The following is a 23,798-nucleotide window of genomic DNA, read 5'->3' as shown; positions in this document are numbered from 1 at the left end:
CTATGACAAATTATTAATATGTGGTCATGAATACACACAGTTTATACACACAGACATGCACACTTAGAAGAATAAGCTGAATTACACAGATATGGTGTGTATCCGGTGAGGAAGGGAGAAGAAAACGAAGAAAGGAAGAGGAAATGCAGTAAACAGAAAGTGCCTACAGGCTAGTAGACAAGCAGGGGGTTGAAGACTCCTATCAGAGGCAATTTGTTATGCTCCTGCTATCCTCCTCTTCTCTCATCTCACTTCTTATGTGTCTATTCCTCCTTTTTCCTGTTCCCTTCTTCTTTCTTCTTCACATGTCTCTCAGCATGAAGCCTCTACCTCAGCAATCTATTTCTTATGTGTGAGAGTGAGACTGCATGAGTGCGTGCGTGCACGTGTGTGTCTGTCCTTGTGTGTGGGTGTGGGTGATAAGGCTGTCTTGCAGCATCGCTGTGTCAACAAGGCCCCCGTATGCTGTCTTCTGTTGCTTATCACAGCTCAACACAATGTCTCTGCACAATTAGCCATGCATAAGATTCGGTGCGCGTGCGTCTTTGTGTGTGCATGTATGAGAGGGGAACGCGCAGAAGAGGTTTCAGAGCAGACTGAATAAAGATGAGAAAACTGAAAGTGGAATTTCATCATGAAGTCGATTTGTGTTTTTTTTTTCTCTCATTGCTGTAGAACATTCATTTCCCATCAGAAAGTTTTCCCCAAAACAGGCCGAGGGAGGTAATTGAATTCCCCTCATATCAGGAGGAGCAGCCACGGTTGTGATTACCAGTAATAACAGATTCAGACCATATTGCTTCCCTACCTCTCTGTATTGATTTAGCTTGTCTGTAGGAACAGAACTCCACATGAACTGCAAATCGAAGCGCAGTGTTTTTATCACATGTGAGCATGTAGGATGCATTGATTCCACAGTGCGCTGGTGTCTGCAGGCATGGACTCATGATTTCACTCACACAACTAAAGATGCAGCTACCAGACTAAAAGGAACTCAGTGAGAACTCAGTGCACCAATATTACCCCTAACTATTTAACTACAACAGAAAGCTCATATTTACAGTGCCATGCAAAAAGTAATCTGATTCCTTAAATTTTTCCATTTTGTAATGCTATGGTCATAAAGTTAATGATGTCAATATAATTTGTTTCCCCCTAAGAAACATCACATTATTACTAAATAATGTGATGCCTGTAAAGAACCTACATCCCAAACACAGTCAATATCACAATAAAATTGCGGTCCCCCTTTTCAGTCCCCCTTACTCTGGTAACATTAAAACAAAACTCTGACAGTGTGTTCACACCAAACTCATTACGCGTGTCAAAAACGCGTTCAACGCTTCAAGTTCAACACGTGTATGAATACAGACGCTAGACATTTTGCTCTACACCTAGCATCTCACGCATCAGGCCCATCTGGTTTACATTCAAAGTCTATGTGGAGGTCAAGGATGCGTCAGAATCGCTCTTGCCATTGTTTTCTGTTGTTTGCCTATTTGTCAGACGCGTCAGAAGCGCTTGACGCTAGCTGTGCGAAGCGCACCGTGACGCGCCTGCACACAGACTGTGAACGTAAACCAGGTGCACCTGCCACGCGAAACGCATGTGGTGTGAATGCACCACGAGCCTTCAGCAATAGTTATGTACTAACAACTGTACAGCCGTTCTGCAAGGCTTTGGAGTTTTGTTATCAATCTCTTTGAACATCTCACAGTGGACTCCACAATCCATTGTTCAATAATTTAGCACAACTAAACCTGTAACACAACTGATTGTAGGTTTTGTCAGACATTTCTGTCCACTTAAACTGAGGCCGTGATCTGAAAGGCTGCTTTTCTGATGCAGCCTGATTTCTGATTGGCAAGACCAATGGGCAGTATTTCACAAGCCATTGGGGAGATAATAAATGTGTGGTAGAAGATCAGATGAAATCAAAAACGTTTTGGTTTCAACGCAACATGGTCTATGGCAAAAACCTAACAATGCAAATAAAACCCACGGTGAAGATTAATGGGTGTAGCATTATGTGGTAGGAATGTTTGTCTTCAGGACAAACAATTAAGCTGCTCAAAGTTGAAAAATGTTATATGGGGACTAATTACACAAAAATGCAAGAAGAAAACCTTTTAGGGACTGCAAGAGATTTGAGACTTAGGTAGATGTTCAACTGTAAGTAGGGCAGTGACTCTAAATATGCAGCCAGGGCTACTGCAAAATGGTTTGGATCAAAATATATACATTTGTTAGATGTCTAACTAGTGCTTTGAGCTAAATGCCATTGGGGATTTGTAGAAAAAGTATATTCACATATGTTCTCTTTATAGCATAGCTAAATTTTAGGTACCGGTATTTTTCCAAAGAAGAATGCAAATGAATGATTTCTTTTCCTGGGTAGACATGCCCAGGAAAAAAATGAAGTATATCATTCTCATCCACTTAACAAGAATATTTTATCTTGTGTTGGTATATCAACACAAGATATACAAATGCCACAACATACTATCTATATCCCCACAGTTTGGGATATAGAGAAAACGGCATTAAATAGGTTGTTGCTCTATTAGCAAACTTGTGTACTTGGAAACCCTTACTGTTCCTTCACTGGTATAGAACCTGGTATTTTTATAGTAAGCACTAAATGTAGTGTGGGATTGAGTGAATGATGAGTTTATTGGGGTTGATGTTTCCAAAACAGATTTGAGCAATATATTGATCTTGTTTTGCCAGAAACAAATTCCCAGTTTGTGTCATCTTAGACATAAATTAAGCATGACAATTTTAAAGAATAATGTGATTTTTTTTGTGTGGTCTCCACAGGATGTGGTTGTGGTGGGAGAGGAAAACTTTACCACCCCCTGTTATGTGCAGATGGATTTGGAGGCATGTCACATTTTGACAGAGACACTGGGGACGTACTGCCTGGTGGGCCAGTCAATAGGCAAAGCAGCTGCTAAGAGGCTCAAACTGGCAGTTTTTGGGCCCGTCTCATGCACAACTTTGGACTATCACATCAGGATTTATTGTTTGGACGACACTCAGGACGCACTTAAGGTAATGTGTTAAAACTCTATGTACTCAAAGTTCAGTTTCTTTAAAAAATACTTGATACTGAAGGTATTATTGAAGCACAAACATTTGCCAAGTGTTTTAAATGCTGCAAAGCAGTAAAGAGTTCTTCTTTTTTTACCAATCATATTAATATTCCTCTCTTAGGATTTGCATTTGAAATGAGCTGTATTAGAGCTAAAACAAAATGGATTGCATAAAGTCATGAACAGAAGCATCTTCACCCCTCGTCTTGTGGAGATGTGCCGAGAAGCAGTAAACAAAACAGGTCAAGCAATGTCAAAAGAGAGATGCATTAGAAATTTAAACAAATTCAAAGCACCGGAGGGGCCATCTGATACCGGAGATTAACATTGGTAATTTATTCGTGCAGTGATAAGTCAAGTGTCACTGTGGCAAACAGCCATGCACATAATCGCGTAAACATCAACACACACTCAGTCTTACCAGTTCAAGCAAACAGTTGTAACTTGAAAACCAAGTTCAAAGGTGGACTTTTAATGATGAAAAGTTTGCGTGGGTTAGCTGAAGTTTGAGAGCCGACTAAGTGAAGTTTGTCTGAGGTTGATCAGAGAAAAGAAAGGAGGCATCAAAGCTGTTCTTGCAAACATATATCTTAGTGTTTGTGGGCCTTCATTTGATTATTTTTCCTGCAGTTCAACAGCCTTTAAATGTTTCCTTTTCTGCATGTACGTTTATACACCTTAAAGTGTCTGAAAGGTTCTCTTATAGGAGTTGCATAGATGGTTTACATTTCTAATGGAAGTTTGGTTGATTCTTTTCTTCTCAATACAGACTTCTTAATCACATTAAATTGATCAAATTCTCACTGAAGAAATAAAACAACTAATGCACAGCTTTATATTTTATGCTGATTTGTTGCCATAGTTCCACAATTCGTTCAAACAGTGATAGCAAAGGAGTTTGAAAATGACAATTATTTATGACTTCCTTTACTTTTCATTACAAGAAATGTGTGCAATTTAAAAATGAAGAGAAGACTTGTGGGTAGAGGACACTTCCCACTAGTTTTGTTCATTTAAACATTTTATAATATACTTTAAACATCACTTCAAATGATAAATAACTGATAAAACATATTTTGTGCCACAAACTGGAAGTGCAAATCAGCGCAGCACTGAGACTGTCTTCATTCTGCATGCAGACCTCAGGCTGCAGCAGACACTTTGCCCATTTTAATACTTCACCTTTTGATTCAGTGTTCAGTAGACAGCTCAAATTGAAAGAAGCCAGTCATGAGGGGACATTTTAACCCCCTGATGCATGAGTGGGTCCTTTTGGATCCGGTGAGGTCATGTTTTTGAAATGTATTTATAATGAAAAGTTTTCATCACTTGGTATTCCTCAACATTCATGTGATTGATATCATGCAATTAAAATTTTTAATTTACCTGAAATATTAAAGAAATAACAAGAAATATCATGTTTTGTATTACTACCCATTTCTTCCATAAGTGGGTTCAAAAGGACCCACATTCATTTCTTATGGAATTTAATGGGAATCTTTGTTTCTTACCAACTGTACCAATTTTTTTGTGAACCATTCCCACTGAGTCCTAAGTCTCACCCCTGAATAATGACATTGTACAAAGCAAGGACTCTTACATATAAGTATTATCTTTATTCTTATCTCACAAATGTTTGTGTGTGTGTGTGTCAATCATCAGCGCTGTGTCAGTGTTATTGTCACAAATCAACCTATTAGCCTTCTTTGAAGTTAGCTAACACTAGTTGTCTAACCAAGCTAGTTCACATTACTGCCTTTACTTTATTGTGCATGTGTATTATTTGTGTGTGTGTGTCTCTGTGTGTGTCTGACACCCTGGATAAGAAAACAAAAAGAGAAAATATGTTGAATGACATGCAAAACCTGTTGATCAATGTGTTCAAGGTTCTGTCTTTTATTTTCTCAATAAATAAAGTAAAAATTCATAGCTATATAAATAAATACATAAATAAATGAGCTGAAAAAAAATAGAGTGCCTTCTCTGGGTCGAGGAGGATGTCCTGCCCCAAGTGGAGCTGGAGATTGACAGGCGGATTGGCGCAGCGTCTGCAGTGAAGCAGGCGTTGAACCGGTCTGTCGAGGTGAAGAGAGAGCTGAGTCAAAAGGCGAAGCTCTTGATTTACCGGTCTAAGTTCCTGCCCTCATCTATGATCATGAGATTTGGGTCATGTCCGGAAGAACGAGGTCACGGATACAAGCGGCCAAAATTAGTTTTAGTTTTTTAGGGTGTCTCGGCTCTCCCTTAGAGAGAGAAGCTCAGTCATCCTGGAGGGACTCAGAGTAGAGCCACTGCTCCTTCATGTCGAGAGGATCCAGGCATCTGGTTAGGATGCCTCCTGGTCGCCTTTCTGGTGAGGTGTTCCGGGCACCAGGAGGAGGCCCCCGGGGAAGACCCAGGTCTGGAGATACTATGTTTCTCAGGTGGCCTAGGAATTCCTTGGGATTCCCCCGAGGAGCTGGATCAAGTGGCTGGGGAGAGCAAACTGTGGGCCTCCTTACTTAGGCTGACCCCGCAACCTGACCCCGGATAAAACGATGGATGTATGTATGTATGGATGTATGGATGGATGGATGGATGGATGGATGGATGGATGGATGGATGGATGGTACACATAGCACAATAGAATACTGACATCCCCCTCCCCTTGCCCACACACATAATGGACGCTGTCATTGTTCCAACATTGCTGTTGTCATTTCATTTTAAAAATGTTCTACAAATTGTCACAGATGTTCTACAATTTCTTCTGAAAATGCTTAAAAAAGTGAAAAATGAAAATATTTCAAACATGAAATGATTCTTGTGTTAAATAAAACACAGCAGAAAGTATCACACTAAACATTATTTTGAATCAAAATGACAAAAGTAGCATAAAAACACATTGATTTAAAAACGGATCAAAAAAGACCCACTCATGGAAGACTGTATAGTTAATATGTCATGCATCAGATGGTTAAAGAAACAGCAGTGACTCTTTCTATGTAAAGTTTCAGACAAATTTGTTGTCGTGGTAATCTATTAGTATATAAGCCAAACTATGTCTTCCTTTTCCCCCATGGGCTTAAACATGACAGAAGCTAATTTCTTTGAGTCACTGGCCACCAGGCTTTAGCAAGGACCAATATTTATTTATTACAACCTCATTTTGAGGGGTCACCAAGAAGACTTTCACTTTGACCTTTATTGTCATTGACATTTAACACTGGGCGCTTTGGATGTAGCATAACCAGCAATAAAGACATCTTTGAGATTATCAAAAAATAAGAGGCTGTGACTGAAGAACTCCTTTTCTGTTCAGCTTGAACATTGTGTTGTTTGGTTTAAGTTGTCTTATATAGTAACCTTACACACAGAAGAATCTTCCACGAAATTAAGACTCTAAGGGTATCATTTTTTCTTATGTTCTTTCAGCAATATCTAAAGTAATGCTATAAAGCAGGCAAAAAGTAAAACAGCAGCAAAGAAAATAGAAATGTTCATACTTGTGGGGCCTGTTTCTCTTCCAAAGGCCCTGGGAACCATGTTGGAGTAAAAGACATCACAAAATCTTAGGAATATCAGGACTTTTCAAAAGATTCTGAAGGGCTCTGCAAGTAATCTGAAGATGGTTTGTTACTCAGTCTATCAGCTGAGTAAACATATAGCTAATAAATTACAAAACATTATACAATAGTTAAAAAATCAACTTTCTGCTTTGGTTTAGAGTTAGAACATCTCAGTCTCTACACCAACTGTACATGCAATGCAAAACCTCTGAGTTGAGCTGAATTGAGCACAAGCAGGAATCCAAGTTTCAGAACAATTTATTGACAGTAGGTGTACCAGGAATTGTGTAACCAGCAATATTTGTTGAAATCAGAATTTTTCCAACATTGGAATATACTCCTGAGTAAATGTCCATAAATTAAGGATGATTTATTATAAATATTTCAGTGTGAAAACAGTGTTTGTATCCTAGCATGAAAAAACACTGAACTGTTCTGCATTTACTGTCTATTTCTGCCTGATTTTAGATACACTTCCTCTCTAGTATTTTACCACAGAAGTCTACTGACAATTAAAGCATTAATAATTAAGATAGTGAGGATGGTAAAGAATGATTTTGGTTTATTGCTGCACAGCTTTGATTAAATCCAAGGAGCACAACCAGAAATGTAGGAGTTTGTCATTGTGAAATAAGTGCCCTGTGCAGTGGTTTGTGGATGACAAAAATATCAAACCTCCAGATAAATGTTTAAGTAGTTTTGTTTTATTTATTAAATTATTTTCTTGAGGGAAGAATTGTGATTTTTTAATTACTGGATCTTTGTATGTAGGAGGTTCTTCAGATGGAGACTCAAATGGGAGGGAAGCTACTGGATGAACCAAAGACTCTGAACTTCAAAGACAGCACACACAACCTGAGACTGTCAATCCATGATGTGCCACACACACACTGGAAGAGTAAACTTATTGCAAAATATCAGGTGAGGAAAATGCAGGGGTCAATATAGAAATAACCATACTCAGTAGTACCGTTTATCTTTGTTTTTATATGCAAAACTGATTTATGTAATGCTACAAAATGCTATGCTACCCGTGTATGCTTTGCAGGAGATACCATTTTACCAGGTGTGGAGTGGATGTCAGAGAACTCTTCACTCCACCTTCACGCTGGAGAGGCTGAGCTCAGCCACCACAGAGATCAGCTGCAAGCTCTGTGTTCGGCAGGTAGAAGGAGAAGGCCAAATCTTTCAGATCAGCAGCACATTAGAAGAGGTATGTTTCTAGATTTTCTTTTGCAAATGTAAATATTTATGTCCTCCACAGATTAGAACCCAATGTGCATCAAAAGAAGCAAACTCAGATACTCAGCGGTATCAGCATATCAGTGTTATGCTGATACCGCTTGTTCAAGTTAACTGCAGAAGATAATTACAATAAGCAGAACAGCTCAACAAATTAAAGTAACACTGGTGGTAACTTACCTGCAAGTTCTTTGTCCTACGATGGAGATTCTAAAGTCGTACAGTTTTTTTTTTTCTTCTCTCCATGACAGCGAGTCAAGGTACCTGTTGTGGTTCTGTGACTCTGCTTAATAATTCATACAACCGCTACAGGTCCCGTCATGTGACATGAATAACTCTTCTTTGATTTTGTATTGGAGTGTAACCACAAAGTCACAGAAAGTATGTGTGTGTCTGTCAGTATTGCTGCAGCCAGTCGTAACAACGTATTAATGTGGACATGTTTTTTTATTATTATTAATCTTGACATTTTTAAACCATGAATATACAGTTAAATTGATGTTTTTCTTTTTCCACATTGAAAGAAGTAAGAAAATTGTCCTTTTTCCTGCTTGCTTCTTTACTGGTTAATTGGCTAAATGAGTATAACAGCCAACATGTTTTCTTAAAGAACTGAATGTATAATAAAAGTCAGCGCTCTGATATGCCTGTTTACTTTCTTGTACACATTTTCAGATTTTCAGCAGTAATTAAATACAGGCAAACATGTACATGTGGCTTAAGGCCACATGTAAATGTATATACGTATATATATAGTATTCTCCACCAGCTGACAATGTGGCAGCCAGTCTCAAAAGCCATACTTATCAGAACCATCAGAGGGCAAATCACAGTATTGAAATTTAATTTTTATTACATTTATAGTATATGACATGACTGCACAAAAAGAAGTAAAGGATTTGTGTGATTGAGTGAGGCTTTGACATATAAGAGTTCAACCCTGCTTTTTTACTTCAACAGCATTAATACCAAAGAGATGGTCTATAATGTCTCTTTACTGACTCTGTTCATTTGTTGGTGGTTGAAAAGTCTTGGCTTGGAGTGGACGGTTTTATGCCTGATCCACAGTAGTTTTTTGGGATTATTTAGAGCAGTAGTGGTTGAGACTGAACTGTAAGTTGCAAATCAATGCAGAAACTTTAGTAAAACATTACTGGTATTGGAAGTGCCGTAACTACATTAAGGGAGGCAGTAGTTGTATGCTCCCTTGTGAGGATAGTTTTTAACTTACAGAAACACTTCTGTGAATTTGCAGAGCAAAAGAAAAAATAATAATTTGTCAAAGACAGTTTTCTATTCAGTGACAATCTTTGGCATGCTTCATGGTAGCTTTTGACATTAAGTGCCCTGCCATTTCTAAAACTGCTAAAGCTGCGAATCAAAGTGCCTTGAATGTTTATTCCTGAAGTCCAGTTCTCAATTTATCTTACTACAGTACTTTTAAATGGAAAAAAACCCAAACTGATTTCAGAGTTTGTTACTGTTGCAGCAGTGAATATTTTAACTCTATTTTAGCATGTTGTGGATAAACCACACATTGTGATAATTTCAACAGACCTCTTGCATTAATCGTCCTAGATATTTGATCACTCTTCCGTCCATGAATAATACAGCCCTCATTTAAAAGGTCTGGAGTACTGGCACGAACCTGGCTCTTAAGCTCAGCCTGATAATGTTTATTCCAGAAGCTTAATGTTAACTGGCTTTATAGATTCTCTATAAACAGAGATGCGCGTTTGGCATCTGTGTTCCTTTGAAACACCTAAAACCCACGTTTCAACCAACTGTTGATTTGTAGTGAAGTAGACAATTTAGGGGGCAGTTCCTCCTAGGTCATTATCCAACCTATTTTCTGTAGTGAAACACACCCTCAGCATAATACTACCACCACCATGTTTGTTTCTAAATGGAAATTTACTCTACGTGCAAATTTAAAGTTGTAGAGGGTTTTGGATGTTGCTTCCTAGATCTTGACAGTATTTGCAACTGCGATACCAGTGAAAATTGCAGGCCTCTTTATCAATTTGAAATAGGCCACCGATCAAAAATATGCATTAGTCTCACTGGATGTTTGACTGGTGTAAAGATAAGCATCAAAACATGGAAAAATACATTAGTAAGTTTTGTGCATGTCATAGACTAAATACAATTCTGGAAATCCTCAATCATTCTGTGGTGCTGAACAATGGAGAGCAAAGCAGATCTAAAGCATGTATCACTTCGGCAGATAGTCAGCGATGTCCCTTTGCATTAATCCTTCCATCTCTATCCACAGAGAAATTCTGGTGGTAAATTGAGGGTAAATAGAGACAGCAAATAGTAATCGCTTGCATCAACAATGACAGTTGTCGTGTCCCTCTGCCAAACCACGTTCATTAGTCTGTATCCTCCTTTCAGCTCAGGAGCGGCAGAATAATGTGAAGGCTTAGAAACAGATGGAGATTGACAGGAAAGAGGGAGAGAAAGGAAGTGGCTGCAGGTTTCTGTGTTTTTTCTCCTCGTGTATTGATGAAGACTCTCCTGTGTAATTTTATCCTCACAAAAGACAAGCTTAAGAGAGATGAGCAGAATCTTTGCCTCAAAGGAAATGGATGTACTTGAATTTGAAATACAGTTAGCTGAACTGCATTGTGGATAGCTATTGACAGGTATATATAAATAACAAAGATGTTTAAGTATTGTAGAGCCCTTTAGAAACATGTTCTGAGTATGAAACTATGTGCATAATATAAATGTTTACAACAGTTGTTGTTTAAATCAATTACTTGGTCTCATGACCCCCTTTTGTCATCTTTCCAGGAAGTCCAGTGCATAGACACATCCCTGATGGACCCTGCCAGTAATATCACAACCTTAATGGGGCCTAATGCCTTCCGTATTCCTTTATCCATCAGACACAAGTTGTGTGGCAGTTTGGATGCACCACAGACCAGAGGCAACGACTGGAGGATGTTGGCTCACAAACTCAACCTGGACAGGTAACACTCACATTTACTATTATTTGTTTTCTTTTTCTGTGTTTTGCTTGGCTCCCTCAGGTGTTTCACTTGATTTTACTTATTTAGTCAGAAAACTTTCTACAGAGACTAGAACTTAGCTTTGCCTTGGCTGATGAAATCACAGAGTGCAAGTCATCTGAAAAGAACTGTTGAAGTAGTAGATTTTATTTTCTCTTATTTTATTTTCAATGGCTGCAAATTTTGTTCATGAATGAGACCCTGAAGTTCTGGAGTCTTTCTGAGGCGAGTTTGCATGTTCTCCATATGTATGTATACAGTACCAGTACAGCATCCTCAACAATCATCGAATCCTTGCAAAAATGTGGACAAAGCCTTTACATAAGCTGTTAAAGAGCCTTAATTAATGCATAATCTCATTTTTGCTGGCTTTCTCTTATAGTGAGTGAAATTTTTTTACCTAATTTTTCATATCCCTCATTATGTGCAGTGGCAAGATTAAGTCATTAGTTGTTGATATTTGTCTGACCTTTTTTTTCAGGTTCAAATTGTTTTAAACTCTGAATTTGTTGCTGTTACTTTAGATATGAGTCTGTCAGGACAAAGCTGAGCTTTTAATAATTTGCATTAACTTTCAAATAGAGTAATGCACAATTTTTAAAAAATCCGTAGACTATGGGAATGAACACTATTGATCAGATTAAAGATCTTGGTGTTACATTTCATTCTTGTTTACATTTTTTTCTTCAAGAAGCACATTTTATCACCATGATCGTTTTTCTCTCTAATAAATGCAAACAATCTAATATAGGCTTTTATACCTTGCAGAAGATAAAACTTCAGTGCTCTTCTTTCTGGTCTTCATAAAATATTTAGCCCCTCTATAGTTACTCCAGAAATCATCTCCTTAAAAGCTGGGAAACAAAAGCAAAAGAGTTCACGTCACTTTAATTTTACGCTCTCTGCTCATGTACATTTTACAATTGAGTTTAAGGTTGGAAGTCATCAGTGCTTGTAGTATCAAATCTCATTTTATCACATGATCATTCAGATCCTTTAGGGGCCTGTAAAAAGTTTATTTGTAAACCTTAAAGTAAGAAGAAAAAAGTAACAATGCATTTTTCGCTTTTTATGGCTCACATCTGAGGGCTGGCCTCAAAAACTATTCTTTTTTTAATCTAAAGTTTTATCTTTTATCTGACGTTTACAATAGTTTTTATATTTTAACTTATTTATACGTTATACTTTTATATCTAGTTTTATTGCACATTTAGGTTCCAATAAAACTATAAATTTGAAATAATTTTATTACTTGAACTTTTTTTCTGTTCTTATTAACATTTTATAATAGTTGTTTGAATTAAATGTGAACTTTAGAATAATCATATTTTATGTATTAATTTGCTTAATTTGTATTTTGACTTTTTTTTGTCTTGTTCATTTATATTTCCTCTTTTATTACTCAATATTTTTTTTCTTGCTTCTTCCAGCGTCTGCTCGTCTTCATAAAATCAATTTCCTTGGTATCTTTTCCTCCTCTCTCTTTGCTTCGCTCAACGCATTTGGTTTTTTTTTTTTTTTTTTTTTGCTTTTTTTTCTGTTTTGTTATATATGAAACACATTCTGCTGACCTCATTGTATTTTAAAAGTGCACTAAAAAGTAAACATATTTATCTTCTGATTAAAGTTTAAGGGAAAAACTATTTTCATTTCTGCTTTTATGAAAGTCAAAACAAATCTACCTTAATTGAATAGCCTGTTTTCTGTGTTTCTTCCCTATTTTGATTGGTGGAAGATTGATATTTAAGCAGGTGACAATGTTTTACCAACATTATGATCAATGGTAGATAGTAATGTATAAATTGAAGATGGTTAAGTTGTATTTTTAAATAAGAAACGTGACCAGTGTCTGTAAGTGTGACACCAGGTTTTTTAAAAGTAATTATCCATGAATGTGAGATTTTCCACCTCTGAACAGATGTACCCTAAATGTACTCAGACGTATTCTAAATTATTCAGTGTGAGACTATGCCTCTGTAGTAAAATATACAGTATGTTTAAATTTAAGCTCTTTACACATTTTTACAAGGGTTGCCACAAAGTGTGAAAAGGAGCTGAATATGCTAAATATTTACTTGTTTTTTTTTTTTTAATCTAATTGTCTTCGTGCTGGCTCTGTGATGTGACTAGCAACCTATGATTTTTGGAAAATATTTCACCCTGCACACAAAGCCTCCTTCTAGTATCCCTCTATGAAATGCAAAGGACAACACTTTATTGTTGATGTAAAAGAAAAAATGAGTCTCTGCAGAACTAAATAGGTAATTTGACTTTGTTTCCTCCAGTTGACTTCAGGTAGCAATCTCAGAGTTTTATCATTACCCAGTCAGCTATACACAGATGCTTGGCTTGATGATTCAGACTCATTTGCTAGCTGCTACAAAGCCAGAGCCAGATATTGAGAGGATAATTAGGCACAAGTGCAAATCATTGTCCCCACGGCCTTCCTGCTCATGACGCAGCTGGTGAATGTGGGCACCGTGATTTCTGGTCAGCAGGTGAACTGGTAGAAAATGTGTTGTTTACTTTCCCATTTCCTGTAAAAAACAAGTTTTCATAAGAGTCTCAGAAAGTTGTTTTGCCACTGATCTGTCAAAGCGTTCATCAAAATAAGGCTTGCTGTTACAGCTTTCTCCTTGCCTAAACACGCAGAGTGACCACATTTATGACTGGAAAGTTCTTCCGTACTCAGCTTAAACTGAGCCCCTGAGGTCACTTAACAGCTGTTCCTTATTGGAAACAGATAAAGTCCAAATAAGGAAGAAACAATGTAAGGAAGATTTTGTTAATTGTTGAATGAAAATGTGCTGTTAGGCATATATAATAAATTAGAAACCATAAGAATTTACCATAAGAAATTATGGTACATCCTTTGCTTTTATTAAAATGGCACCAGAGTGTGTCAACAGTACAATCACAAGATTTACAGAACAGAAAGTCTCCTTTTATCCCCATGAGACAGAAATATGATGGTTTTTAGCTTCAAAGCTGCAACAAGACCTTTGTGTGAGATGGCTTAGTGTCTGACTCTTCCTCTGCAGTCACTGACGTCCTGACTCGTGACACATGTTGCATCTCCCTATTGAATTGTTACCGCATTTATGAGGAAAAAAAACATTTTTAGATTTTTTTTGTCTAATTTGTTCATAATCGTTTGTGTCAAAAGATCAAAATACAGTACATACTTCAGGTTTCAATGACAGATTGACTATATATTCATACTTTTCAAGCCGCATTATGAACTTTTTAACCTTTTCTTGACTCCCTCCTTATTTTTTAGATACCTGAACTACTTTGCCACCAAGTCCAGTCCTACAGGTGTCATCCTGGATCTCTGGGAAGCCCAACATTTTCCCGATGGAGATCTAAATGAACTGGCCGCTGTACTGGAAGAAATGGGCCGTCACGACAGCAGCCTTGCCTCCATGACATCAGAACACTAACAAAGGAACATTTTTATTATGACGGCAAAACTCCAGAGAATTACATGTGGATTGTCCGTGGTTGGTGCTGCGGATAACCCGATCGGATGCAAAATCAAAGAAAAGTTGTCACCACGGTGATTGAGCAGCACTGTTTAAATACCGTGGCAATTAAGCTGTCGCAGTGAAAGAAATAGGTGCTCAAGCAGGTGCTGATGTGTATCAGTGTGTGAGTTTTTGGGAGTCATGAATACAAGAGAGAATATATACTCGTCTACACGTATATACAAGAGGGAAAAAAAATCACATATTCTCCAAGCACTTACTTTCTTGCTCGTATGATGAACAGGGACAAGAAAAAAAAGGTAAGCAGAAGTGGAGATACTGACCTTGAAATCGTGTATAGGAAGGAAACAGAATCATAAAGGAAGCAAAGGTAAACCAATTACAGAGGAGTAGGGAATGCTAGATTGAGGATAAACAAAGACACAGGTAGACTCTTCACAAAGATGAAAGCAAACACAGAGAGCAGCTAAACTGATTACAGAACAGAGGGAGGACATCAACATAAAGTGATGGAAGCAGCGGGCAGGTGACCATCTGGATGGAAAGCAGATAATGAGAGCAGCGATGAAGAAGACTCTTATCTTATAAGCCTTGGCTGTACGTGTTTGTTGGTACAGTTTGTCGTCTTTATATTGTCTCTTAGGGAACGTTCCTTGTATCACGCTGTCTGTATGCGTGGCTCATTTTCTGCTACAGATTTTCTGACACAGTGCTTGTTAATCAGGAATCCTGACTGGAAACAAGTCTGAGGAAACAGTTTTTTTGTTTTTTTTACCCCATAGAATGATTTCTAATAGACTCAATAATTTTAAATCATTTGGGTCAGGAGAGCAGGAAAGGCAAGATCATTTGTCAGATAAGCCAATCCAAAGATTGTTTTTGAAACTGGCGCCGGCGGAAAATATTTTTGTCGTATTTTGCTGTGGAAATATCTCAAAAGAAAGAGCACCTCATCTCCTCTTATGTTTTGTATATTTTTTTTTTTTTTTTTGCTTTCATATTTCAATCAAGAAAATCATTTTCCTGACAACTCATGCTTTGTGCAGCAGAGATGCCAACTTTTTTTTAATTTTTTTACATCCTGGACGGTTCCTGGCTGGCAGTTCAGGCTTGTTTCTGGAGAGGGTTTAACTCTGGGAAACAAGTCACCGAAGATTATTTTTTAAATCCAGTTGTGAACCAAATTCAGTATTACGTGACAGTGTTTTTTCTCCTCATTTTCACAGGATGTCAGATAAATTATCCAACTGTGACTTTGTTGGTCACTGGCACCATCTAGTGGCCTTGGAAGAATTACAGCATTTAAAATGAAACTTTTCTCCTCTTTCATCTTCACAGTGTAAATACATGGGTATAAAATTGTTTGCATAATATTATTTTGATTATTAATAGTTTAATAGCATAAACATTTTTGTTTTAATTTTATTATGTATTGTTTTAACTACATTAATGAACATCTTTCACTGTTTTTCCCTGTTATTTGTTGACATCTAAAAATCCAGAGCAAAGCATTTTGTTTGGAAAAGTTAAAATCCACAGAACTGAGGGGCCTTTGTTAAATAAAGTATGACTGTTTCAAAAGTTCAGTTTGACTCATGTCAACAGTTTTATGTAAATGAAAAACTCCAGCTCTGTGTTTTATGAATAATTGTCAGATGCCCCTGGAGATGTGTATGATGTTTATCATTTAATTAGACTACATGAACATCCAGCTCAAGGGAAATGCATATAAAATATTCACAAAGGTGTATGGAGACATGCCATATATAACTGAACATCTAGTTTGCAGAGGAGCTTCTGTAAAGGATCTGTAAAGGAAAGAAAAAAAAACAAAATTTAAAGGGTAAAAAAATCCTATGTGGAAATCCTGTGGTCGTCCTCCAAACATTTTCTTTTTTACAATTTTTTGTTCAATAAGAAACTTCAGATCTAGACCTCCTGCACAGATGTAAATCCAGTTGTTCATTATGAAAAGGTCTCTGAATAGTTATGTTTTAAGTATCAGAATTAGAACATTTACAGTGCCTTGTAAAGGATTTGTACCCTTTGAACTATTCACTCTTTGTCACGTACCATCTGCCACCTTCAGAATATTTTATTGGGATTTTTGTGACTTTCCAATTCAATTTTGCCTCCCCCAACAGCAAGTCAAAAGTTTCACTGCAGTCACAGCAGCCAGTAGTATGGAGTATGTTTACACCAGCTTTGCACATCTAGAGACCAGAATATTTGCTGAGAAACAAAACTGCCATGTCAGCAATGATTCCACCTACACCTTTAAACAACTTTATCTATTGTGTTCCTTGGTTTTCATGATGTTGTTTGCTAATTTTCTCTAACAAATATCTGAGGCCTTCACAGAACCGAGGGATTTATAGTGAAAATAAACTCCACATATGTAAAATCTGTGTACTAATCATATGACTTCTGATGGGAATTAATTTCACTGGATTCTATTTGGGGTAAAACTAACCTTGACAATCTAGACAGTTTAGAATTTTATTTTTAAGACATTTTGTGAACTGTTTCATTTTGCTTCTACTTCACAATTATGCATTATTTGACATTTGCAAATCACAAAAAAAAAAAATAATAATTATAATCCAATAAAATAAAATAAACTGTGTGGCTGTTATATGACAAAATGTGAAAAAGCTCAAGACATGCGGCAACTTTTATAAGGTATTGTACAAATTGGTGGTTATGGAACCTCTAATTTCAGGAAATCAAAGGGAAGGGCTGAGACACTTTAATGTGAAGACAAGCCTAGACCATCAGCTCTTTGGATCTGTTTGTTTGAGATCACATATAAAACATGGAAACACCTTTCACACCGTCACTCCCAAAAAGCTTACATGTTGGGTCCAAAAGGACACCGCTGTCCTCGTGACAGTTAAGGGTCAAAGATGTATTGTGACACATTAAAGCTAAGTCATACTAGATCTATTTTTCAACTGAGTAAACATGTTGGAGAAAATTGTTTTGTTTTTTTAAAGAACCTGTTTGTTTCTGCGTTTACAGCTTACCAGCAGAATGAGCATTTTTTTGTGTTGTAAAAAAATGTTTTTTTCTTTCAAAAGAGGATTCATCCAGATCTCCTTTGAATTGTCCTTCATGTTGTGAAAACAAAGAAAGTAGTGTAAAGATATAAAAATATGTAAAAATATTTTTTATCTACAATCTGTACAGTTGTGTACTGTTGACTATATTTGGCATATTTCAGAATTTAAAAAGCAGTACAATTAGATACTAGTTTGTATGTTCTTTTGAGTTTTTCCTTTTTTGTAAAAGCAGTGTCTACTATGCAAATATTGGTTATCATGATAGAAGTCTATAGCTAGAATTGTCCTTGTAATTTTGCATTTTATTTTATTATGAGTGGTTTGATTTGATTTGATTTGATTAGTGTGGGATAGTATTGGTCCATTTTAGCTAACTCTGGCACGCTTCAAGAGTCTTGCTTAATATTGCTGACTGCTTGCCTCTCTATCTCCTCTAATTATTTTCTGTACAAAGTGTAAGAAAGAATTTTTAAGACAATTAATAAATTATATTTATAAGCAATGCTGAAACGTTGTCCTACATTGTGTGTTTTTGTGGAAAGAACCGCTGGAAAAAGTTAGCTATTGGAGCTTGTGCTGCAATATAATGAGACATTTTCTGAATCACAAACTGTAGAGGTAGTCAGATAAAATAAGCCAGAAGGAAGGAATCAAAAAACTAAAAAGTCCTTATGGTGTCACTGTTCTACATGCTGCGTACTCAGCAGCACTGATGGGTAATAATGAGGCATGCTGGGGTTTTCTTTCTTTTTTTTCCAACAAAGGAAGGCACACATCTGAGTGACTCATTAACATGTGGCCGCCGCAAACTGTGAATCAAGCATGTGGATAAGTGAATCACTTTATTGAGGGGGTGTTGAAATTTCATTAAACTTCTTAAATAGTCACAGCAGGTAAATATTAAGTATGACATAATTCCTAAAAGAAAACAAATAGAGAAAGAAAAGTAAATTTACTCAAAAAAAACCAACAACCACAGGCTTCTTTTTCAGCAATATAAATATGAAAATATGAAACCGACTGATCTGAATAAGAGCTGTTGCTGTGTTTGAATCTCAGCCTGAGGTTCTTCTGCATAGTTTCCAGGTTCTCCCTCAGCATGCTGGGACTTTTTCCGGGTAGTCCAGTTGCCTCCCGCAGTCCAAAAACTTTAAGGAGTGGTATTAAGCATTTTCTAGGCATACAGTGCCATTTAATAGCATGATCAAGAAACTATGTTACCCTCAGTTGTTTTAAAAATGAAATGCATGTGTATATGTATATCAAATATGACTTAAAAAACTAACTTTGTAAGTTAATCCCTTGAAACTGGACCAGTGTCGCTTTAAAAACTCCTGCTCTCCCTGAAATTCCACCTTCATAAAGTTATCACAGCAGCGCTCCTCCATTAATCTTTTAACAAAGTTTTCATCAATGTTGCATTGAGAAGTAGCTCGTATAATGAGCTCGGCAGATGTGCAATTCCACCAGGTGTTTGCTAATTGCTGCTGGCTAGTCTGAAGGACTTGGTGGGGAAGACAGGGCAGAGGTTTGTAAGCTTGGAAACTGCAGCTCCAAGAAGGAACTGTGCCTCAAAAGTGATGCTCGATTCACCCTGGTGTCATGCACTTTCTTAAAGGTGCATGAAAAAAAATTAAGGCGACACCCCAGTTTTGTTTAGTTTTTTTTTTTTTGATAACATTATAACATGATGTAAAGCTCAAAAAGTTGATTTTATATATTAGCTCATTGACGTCCCCGTCCTAAGGTATAAGGATGTGAATGTTTGATTGTTAGTCCAGTAGTTACCAACTTCCCGTGCGATGCTTGATAACTGCTGGAGATAAGCACAGGCCACCAAGTGGCGCTGCAAGGACTAGGCACAGATGATGGATGAAGGAAATAAAGTAAAATGTTTGTGGATCTGCATAAATAAGAAAACGGCTACAAGAAGGAGCAACTGACCTATAGTTGTCTATATATGAAATCAATCTCTGAGATGTTTATGACCTATAAAAGAAAAAAAAAAAACAGGTGGGATGAGTTTATCTCGTCACCACATAGCGAGAGGAATGTAAATAAATAATAAAGGGCAGTAAATAAATCTTAACCTACTGTGAAGAAACTGCAGCATAAAGTGGAATATTAGTCCCCAATTCTCCATAATCTTTATTTTAGGTTTTTATGCAAATATCTTTACACACAATCAAATGTAGGGGGAATGTTGCAGAGTGTAGCATAACTACCAAATTAGAAGGGTTTCCATGAATTATTGATTGCTGTAAGAGTCAGTAATTCATGTAAGCATATCCACAATAGATAAATACAAAAATAAAAATCTGACTTGGACTTATGTTCAATCTTCATTCCATGTTGGGAATAACTCTTTTAAGACAAGTTTTGAATTGTTGCAAATATGGTGAAACACAAAATACAAAAAGGCCCTCAGAAGCACAATCCAAAGTTAATGTCAACATAGAAACTTTATTTTCCCACAGACAAGTCTTCTATTTGAGTTTTACATGAAAAAAAGCATTTTTACAACTTCAATTAGCCTATTGCAGCTCACATACAAATATTGAATTTTCAGTGTCTAGAAACGTTATCACCATGAACAAAATCTTACAGTAACGCCTCATAATACTTGTGTCACATGGTGTCAGGTCTTGCAACCAAAAGCAGTCCATTAATGAGTGACAAAAATGTGTTTATTCCATAACAATAATAATATTAATAATAATATAAAGCCAGTAGTGAGGTGGCAAGTGTTTAGAAAGGATGTGTTCTCCTGCAGTGATGTATTGCGTTGATCCACACCTCTTCAGTTCTATCAATCAGACCTTCATCTAACAGGTAGGACAGCTTTCACAGAAAGCACAGATATTATGTTCCACTTACTGGTCAGTAGACAGTTGTAGTTTCTCTGCAGCTACAGCCTCAAGTTAAATCTATCCAGGACATTTGCATGATTCACACTAGTCTGAATCTAATTTGATAAACCAACTTGGCCACATACGACATAGCTGTTTTCAAAGAGCCTTGAGTTGCAGAGTTCTGGGCGTATATATGATTGTGTGATCTTCTAATCTCCTTTTCTCCAAGAGATGAAGGCTTTGCAATGGGCTGGACCAAAGCCAGTGTGGTTGTTGTCAGTGTCCATTCTTTGCACAGCTGGCAGTGGCTTCTCACAGCTTGATATCCTGTGATTCTGACATTTTGGCAAGTGTCTTTTTGACCCGCAGGGCTGTCAGGCGGCAGGCCGGGTTGTTGGCCCAGCATTCTGTCATCAGCTTCCCCATCTGTCTCAAACACTGCAAAGATACAGATTTGTGTTCGGGAGGTAATTTATTTGTTTGTGCATGTATAATATTGCATGTTTTACCATATATTACCTCATCGCTGCTCCATCGATTTGGAAAGGATGGCCGTAGTTTCTTGATGCAGACCACCTCTCGCATGTCTTCATATGAAGGGTCTGTGGGAACTAACTCATGATATGGTAACTGGTACTCCTCTAGGATTCCTGTATAATGTAAGTCAGAGATGATAGTAAACTTTAGGGGTGGTTTCAAACTTACATTTCATACACAGTTTACCAAATGCCATGCAGTAAACAGAGGAGTTGTGCTGAAGTAGAAGAAAGTAATTAACTATTTTTTACTTGGTTACATTTACTTGAATAGCTTTTTTAGGTGTTGCATTGTACTTTTAATTTTTACTGGAGTAATACAATGACTTAGTTCAACTCTTTCTTGTTTCATTAAAAACTATTTATCTCCACTGAGACACCATCATTAAAGTGAAACGTGGTTGCCATCATTTTGTGAGAATCCTTTACTTAAGCAGGGACAGGAAAAGTGGTTGGTGAGAAAATGTAGGCAAGACCTGAAGAAAAACCTGATAGAGGATGTACAAATCTTGAGACCGGGGCTGTTTGTTCAACAATCCTGAACAAACAGCAAGAGCCACAGAATCTGGTCCAAGTCCAAGCCTAAAATTAACTCAGAATCTACGGCGAGACTTTAAAAATGCTGCTTGTAGGTACCTTCCATCCATTTTGATTAACTTTACAATGAGGAAATGTTTCAGTTTATATGTGTAAAACAGATGAGACATACTTCAAACAATTTACAGTTTTAACTGTTTTCAAAGGTGTTTCTATTGGACTGAAGACAATTTTCCTTCCTATTTACAATTATGAATGGGCTCAGATAAAATCCTACTGAACTACACTGAAGTGAGTAAGAGGGGAAAAGGTCAAGGGGTCGGAAATTGTTTGCAATGCACTATATTTACCTCCTGAGACACAACGGCGAGCGATTTCCCAGAGGATGAGCCCAAAGCTATACATGTCGGCCATGATGTATGACTGAAAATGACTCCTGTTCAAAGTCTCATCCAGAACCTCTGGAGGCATGTAGCGCTTTGTACCAACTCGAGTGTTGGGGGGGATGTCCACTTCATTGGTGTCACTAGAGTCAGTAATTTCAACAAGTAAGAACTAATGTATAAAAATATACATTTAAATGGAAAGATGCTAAAATGTTCATGTTTCTAATGCACACCTGATAAACTTTACTGCCAGTCCAAGATCAGCAATGCAGCAAGTCCCATTTCTTTTCACCAGTATGTTCTTACTCTTAAGGTCTCTGTGAGCAATGGCGGGTTTGCCCTGAGTGCCAAAGATCTCTGTATGAAGGTGACAGAGTCCCGAAACAGATGAATAGGCCAAACGCAGCATGGCTTTATTGTCCAGGGTGGTTGATTTCAGGTAGTCATACAAGGATCCGTTTTCATGGTAGTCAGTGATGAGATAGAGCTGGGTCCAGGAGCCGGTTCCTTTGATATCTGCAGCTATGAAACCTGTGAAGGAGGGAATGGAGAATAAAGAGAGGCAGGGAGTTATAATTTCCATATTGCTGGTTGAATTTGAAAGAATCCAGCTGTTCACACATCACACACCTTTCATATTCGTTAATAGCACCAATAATTATGATGGGCAATTCAAATAGGTAATTCTCCTGACAGTGTGCTCATATAAAGGAACAGCATCAATTAGGCTTTGTCATAACGGCACAGACCACTTTCACAGTAAACGACTTTCTTCTTATTCTTCTTCAAGATTTAAGACTGTAAGCTCAGTAGGATTTCTTTCAGAACTTTTTCTTAAAATAATTAACTTGTTTAAAGTAAACAAAAATACTGATTATTTCATGCTGTGCCATGGGACCTGAAATATGTTAAATATGAATACTGAAGTGTTTAATAATCTAAATGAAAAAAACATTTTATAACTGTTCTGGGAATGCAGAGCAGAACCTTATGCTGTATTGTTACAATCAAGAGTAGGATGGAGATAAACTCTTAATGCCATATGGCTTTCTTGTTTCAACTAATGCATTGAAATGTATTAAATTATATCAGAGTAACAGAAAACTATGTTTGCATGAATGATAAAGTCTCTGAAATAGTTCATATAGTTCAAATAGTTTAATGTTGGTGTATCTCTGGGTTTCGCATTTGGTTCGCTGCTTATTAGTTTGTATTCTAATGAAATACAATATGCTTAATTTTACTCATTGTCTGTCAGTTTCACAAATCATGCTATTTTATGTTTCAATTATGTTTTACCATTGATATGGTAAAAACATAATTTTTAAAGGTAGATACAATTAGATTCTAGATATCTGTATACATTTAAAAAGGCAACCATTTTCATTTGATAATGAAAATTAGATTTCATGGCTAAATCTGGCACGTATACATTATTGACCCAAGTATTCCTGTTGATTTGTGTACATCATATCTTTTGCTTTATTTTCACGTTGTTTTGCTATCTCTTGGGAGACACTTGTCTCATCATCTATGACAAATATAAGCAATTTTTTGTAAAAAAAAATAGTTATTATTCTAAATCTGTAATAAACACATTCATGACAACTGTAAAGTTATAAAACTGAATTTAAAACAATAATTTACAGATGCATGAAAACCCTAGGCTTCAAAATAAAAAAATAACAAAAAACAAACGCTACATGCCAGGTCATCCAGCGAGACTCACCCAGTATGTTCTCATGTCTCATTAGGACAGTCTGGTAAATTTCGGTCTCTCTGAACCAACTGGCCTCCTCAGTGGTAAAGAAAACCTTAACAGCCACCTTTTCTCCTCTCCACCTTCCCATCCACACCTCGCCATACCTCCCCTTTCCAATCTGCTTCACCATCTGAATCTGCTTGGCTATGGTTCTCTGGACCTGGGGAAAAAGCAGGGCACAGATAAATAATGTACCATCTCTGTGCCTTGCTTCGTGTCCCATCATTTCTGTATTTTTGGGATACAAAAGCCTTAAAACAAAATCTATCTATG

The 23,798-nt window shown here is 37.0% G+C and overlaps 2 protein-coding genes across 7 annotated transcripts in view; one reads left to right on the top strand and one right to left on the bottom strand.

Annotated features, from left to right (window-relative positions):
* The window catches only part of LOC102238097 (netrin receptor UNC5C-like), a 201,114-nt gene extending 184,156 nt beyond the window's left edge, over nt 1-16,958 (top strand). For 2 of the 3 annotated variants that reach the window (XM_005795070.3, XM_023344100.1), the window contains 5 exons: nt 2,821-3,054; nt 7,415-7,564; nt 7,692-7,856; nt 10,685-10,863; nt 14,183-16,958. In XM_005795070.3, the coding sequence (XP_005795127.2) occupies nt 2,821-3,054; nt 7,415-7,564; nt 7,692-7,856; nt 10,685-10,863; nt 14,183-14,345 (891 nt within the window). In that variant the 3' untranslated portion in view covers nt 14,346-16,958. The remainder of the gene's footprint in view (nt 1-2,820; nt 3,055-7,414; nt 7,565-7,691; nt 7,857-10,684; nt 10,864-14,182) is intronic. The other variant, XM_023344101.1, reaches the window with a different exon arrangement.
* A 2,932-nt stretch (nt 16,959-19,890) lies between these two features.
* The window catches only part of bmpr1b (bone morphogenetic protein receptor type 1B), an 80,254-nt gene continuing 76,346 nt past the window's right edge, over nt 19,891-23,798 (bottom strand). For all 4 annotated transcript variants that reach the window (XM_023344138.1, XM_023344139.1, XM_005794955.3 and 1 more), the window contains 5 exons: nt 23,493-23,685; nt 21,997-22,294; nt 21,728-21,903; nt 20,824-20,954; nt 19,891-20,742 (listed from right to left, as the gene is read on the bottom strand). In XM_023344138.1, the coding sequence (XP_023199906.1) occupies nt 20,617-20,742; nt 20,824-20,954; nt 21,728-21,903; nt 21,997-22,294; nt 23,493-23,685 (924 nt within the window). In that variant the 3' untranslated portion in view covers nt 19,891-20,616. The remainder of the gene's footprint in view (nt 20,743-20,823; nt 20,955-21,727; nt 21,904-21,996; nt 22,295-23,492; nt 23,686-23,798) is intronic.

This window comes from Xiphophorus maculatus, chromosome 12 (genome assembly GCF_002775205.1).
Source record: "Xiphophorus maculatus strain JP 163 A chromosome 12, X_maculatus-5.0-male, whole genome shotgun sequence".
Taxonomy (NCBI): domain Eukaryota; kingdom Metazoa; phylum Chordata; class Actinopteri; order Cyprinodontiformes; family Poeciliidae; genus Xiphophorus; species Xiphophorus maculatus.
The sequence above is the reverse complement of the archived record's forward strand: the minus strand, read 5'-3'. Positions and strand labels throughout refer to the sequence as shown.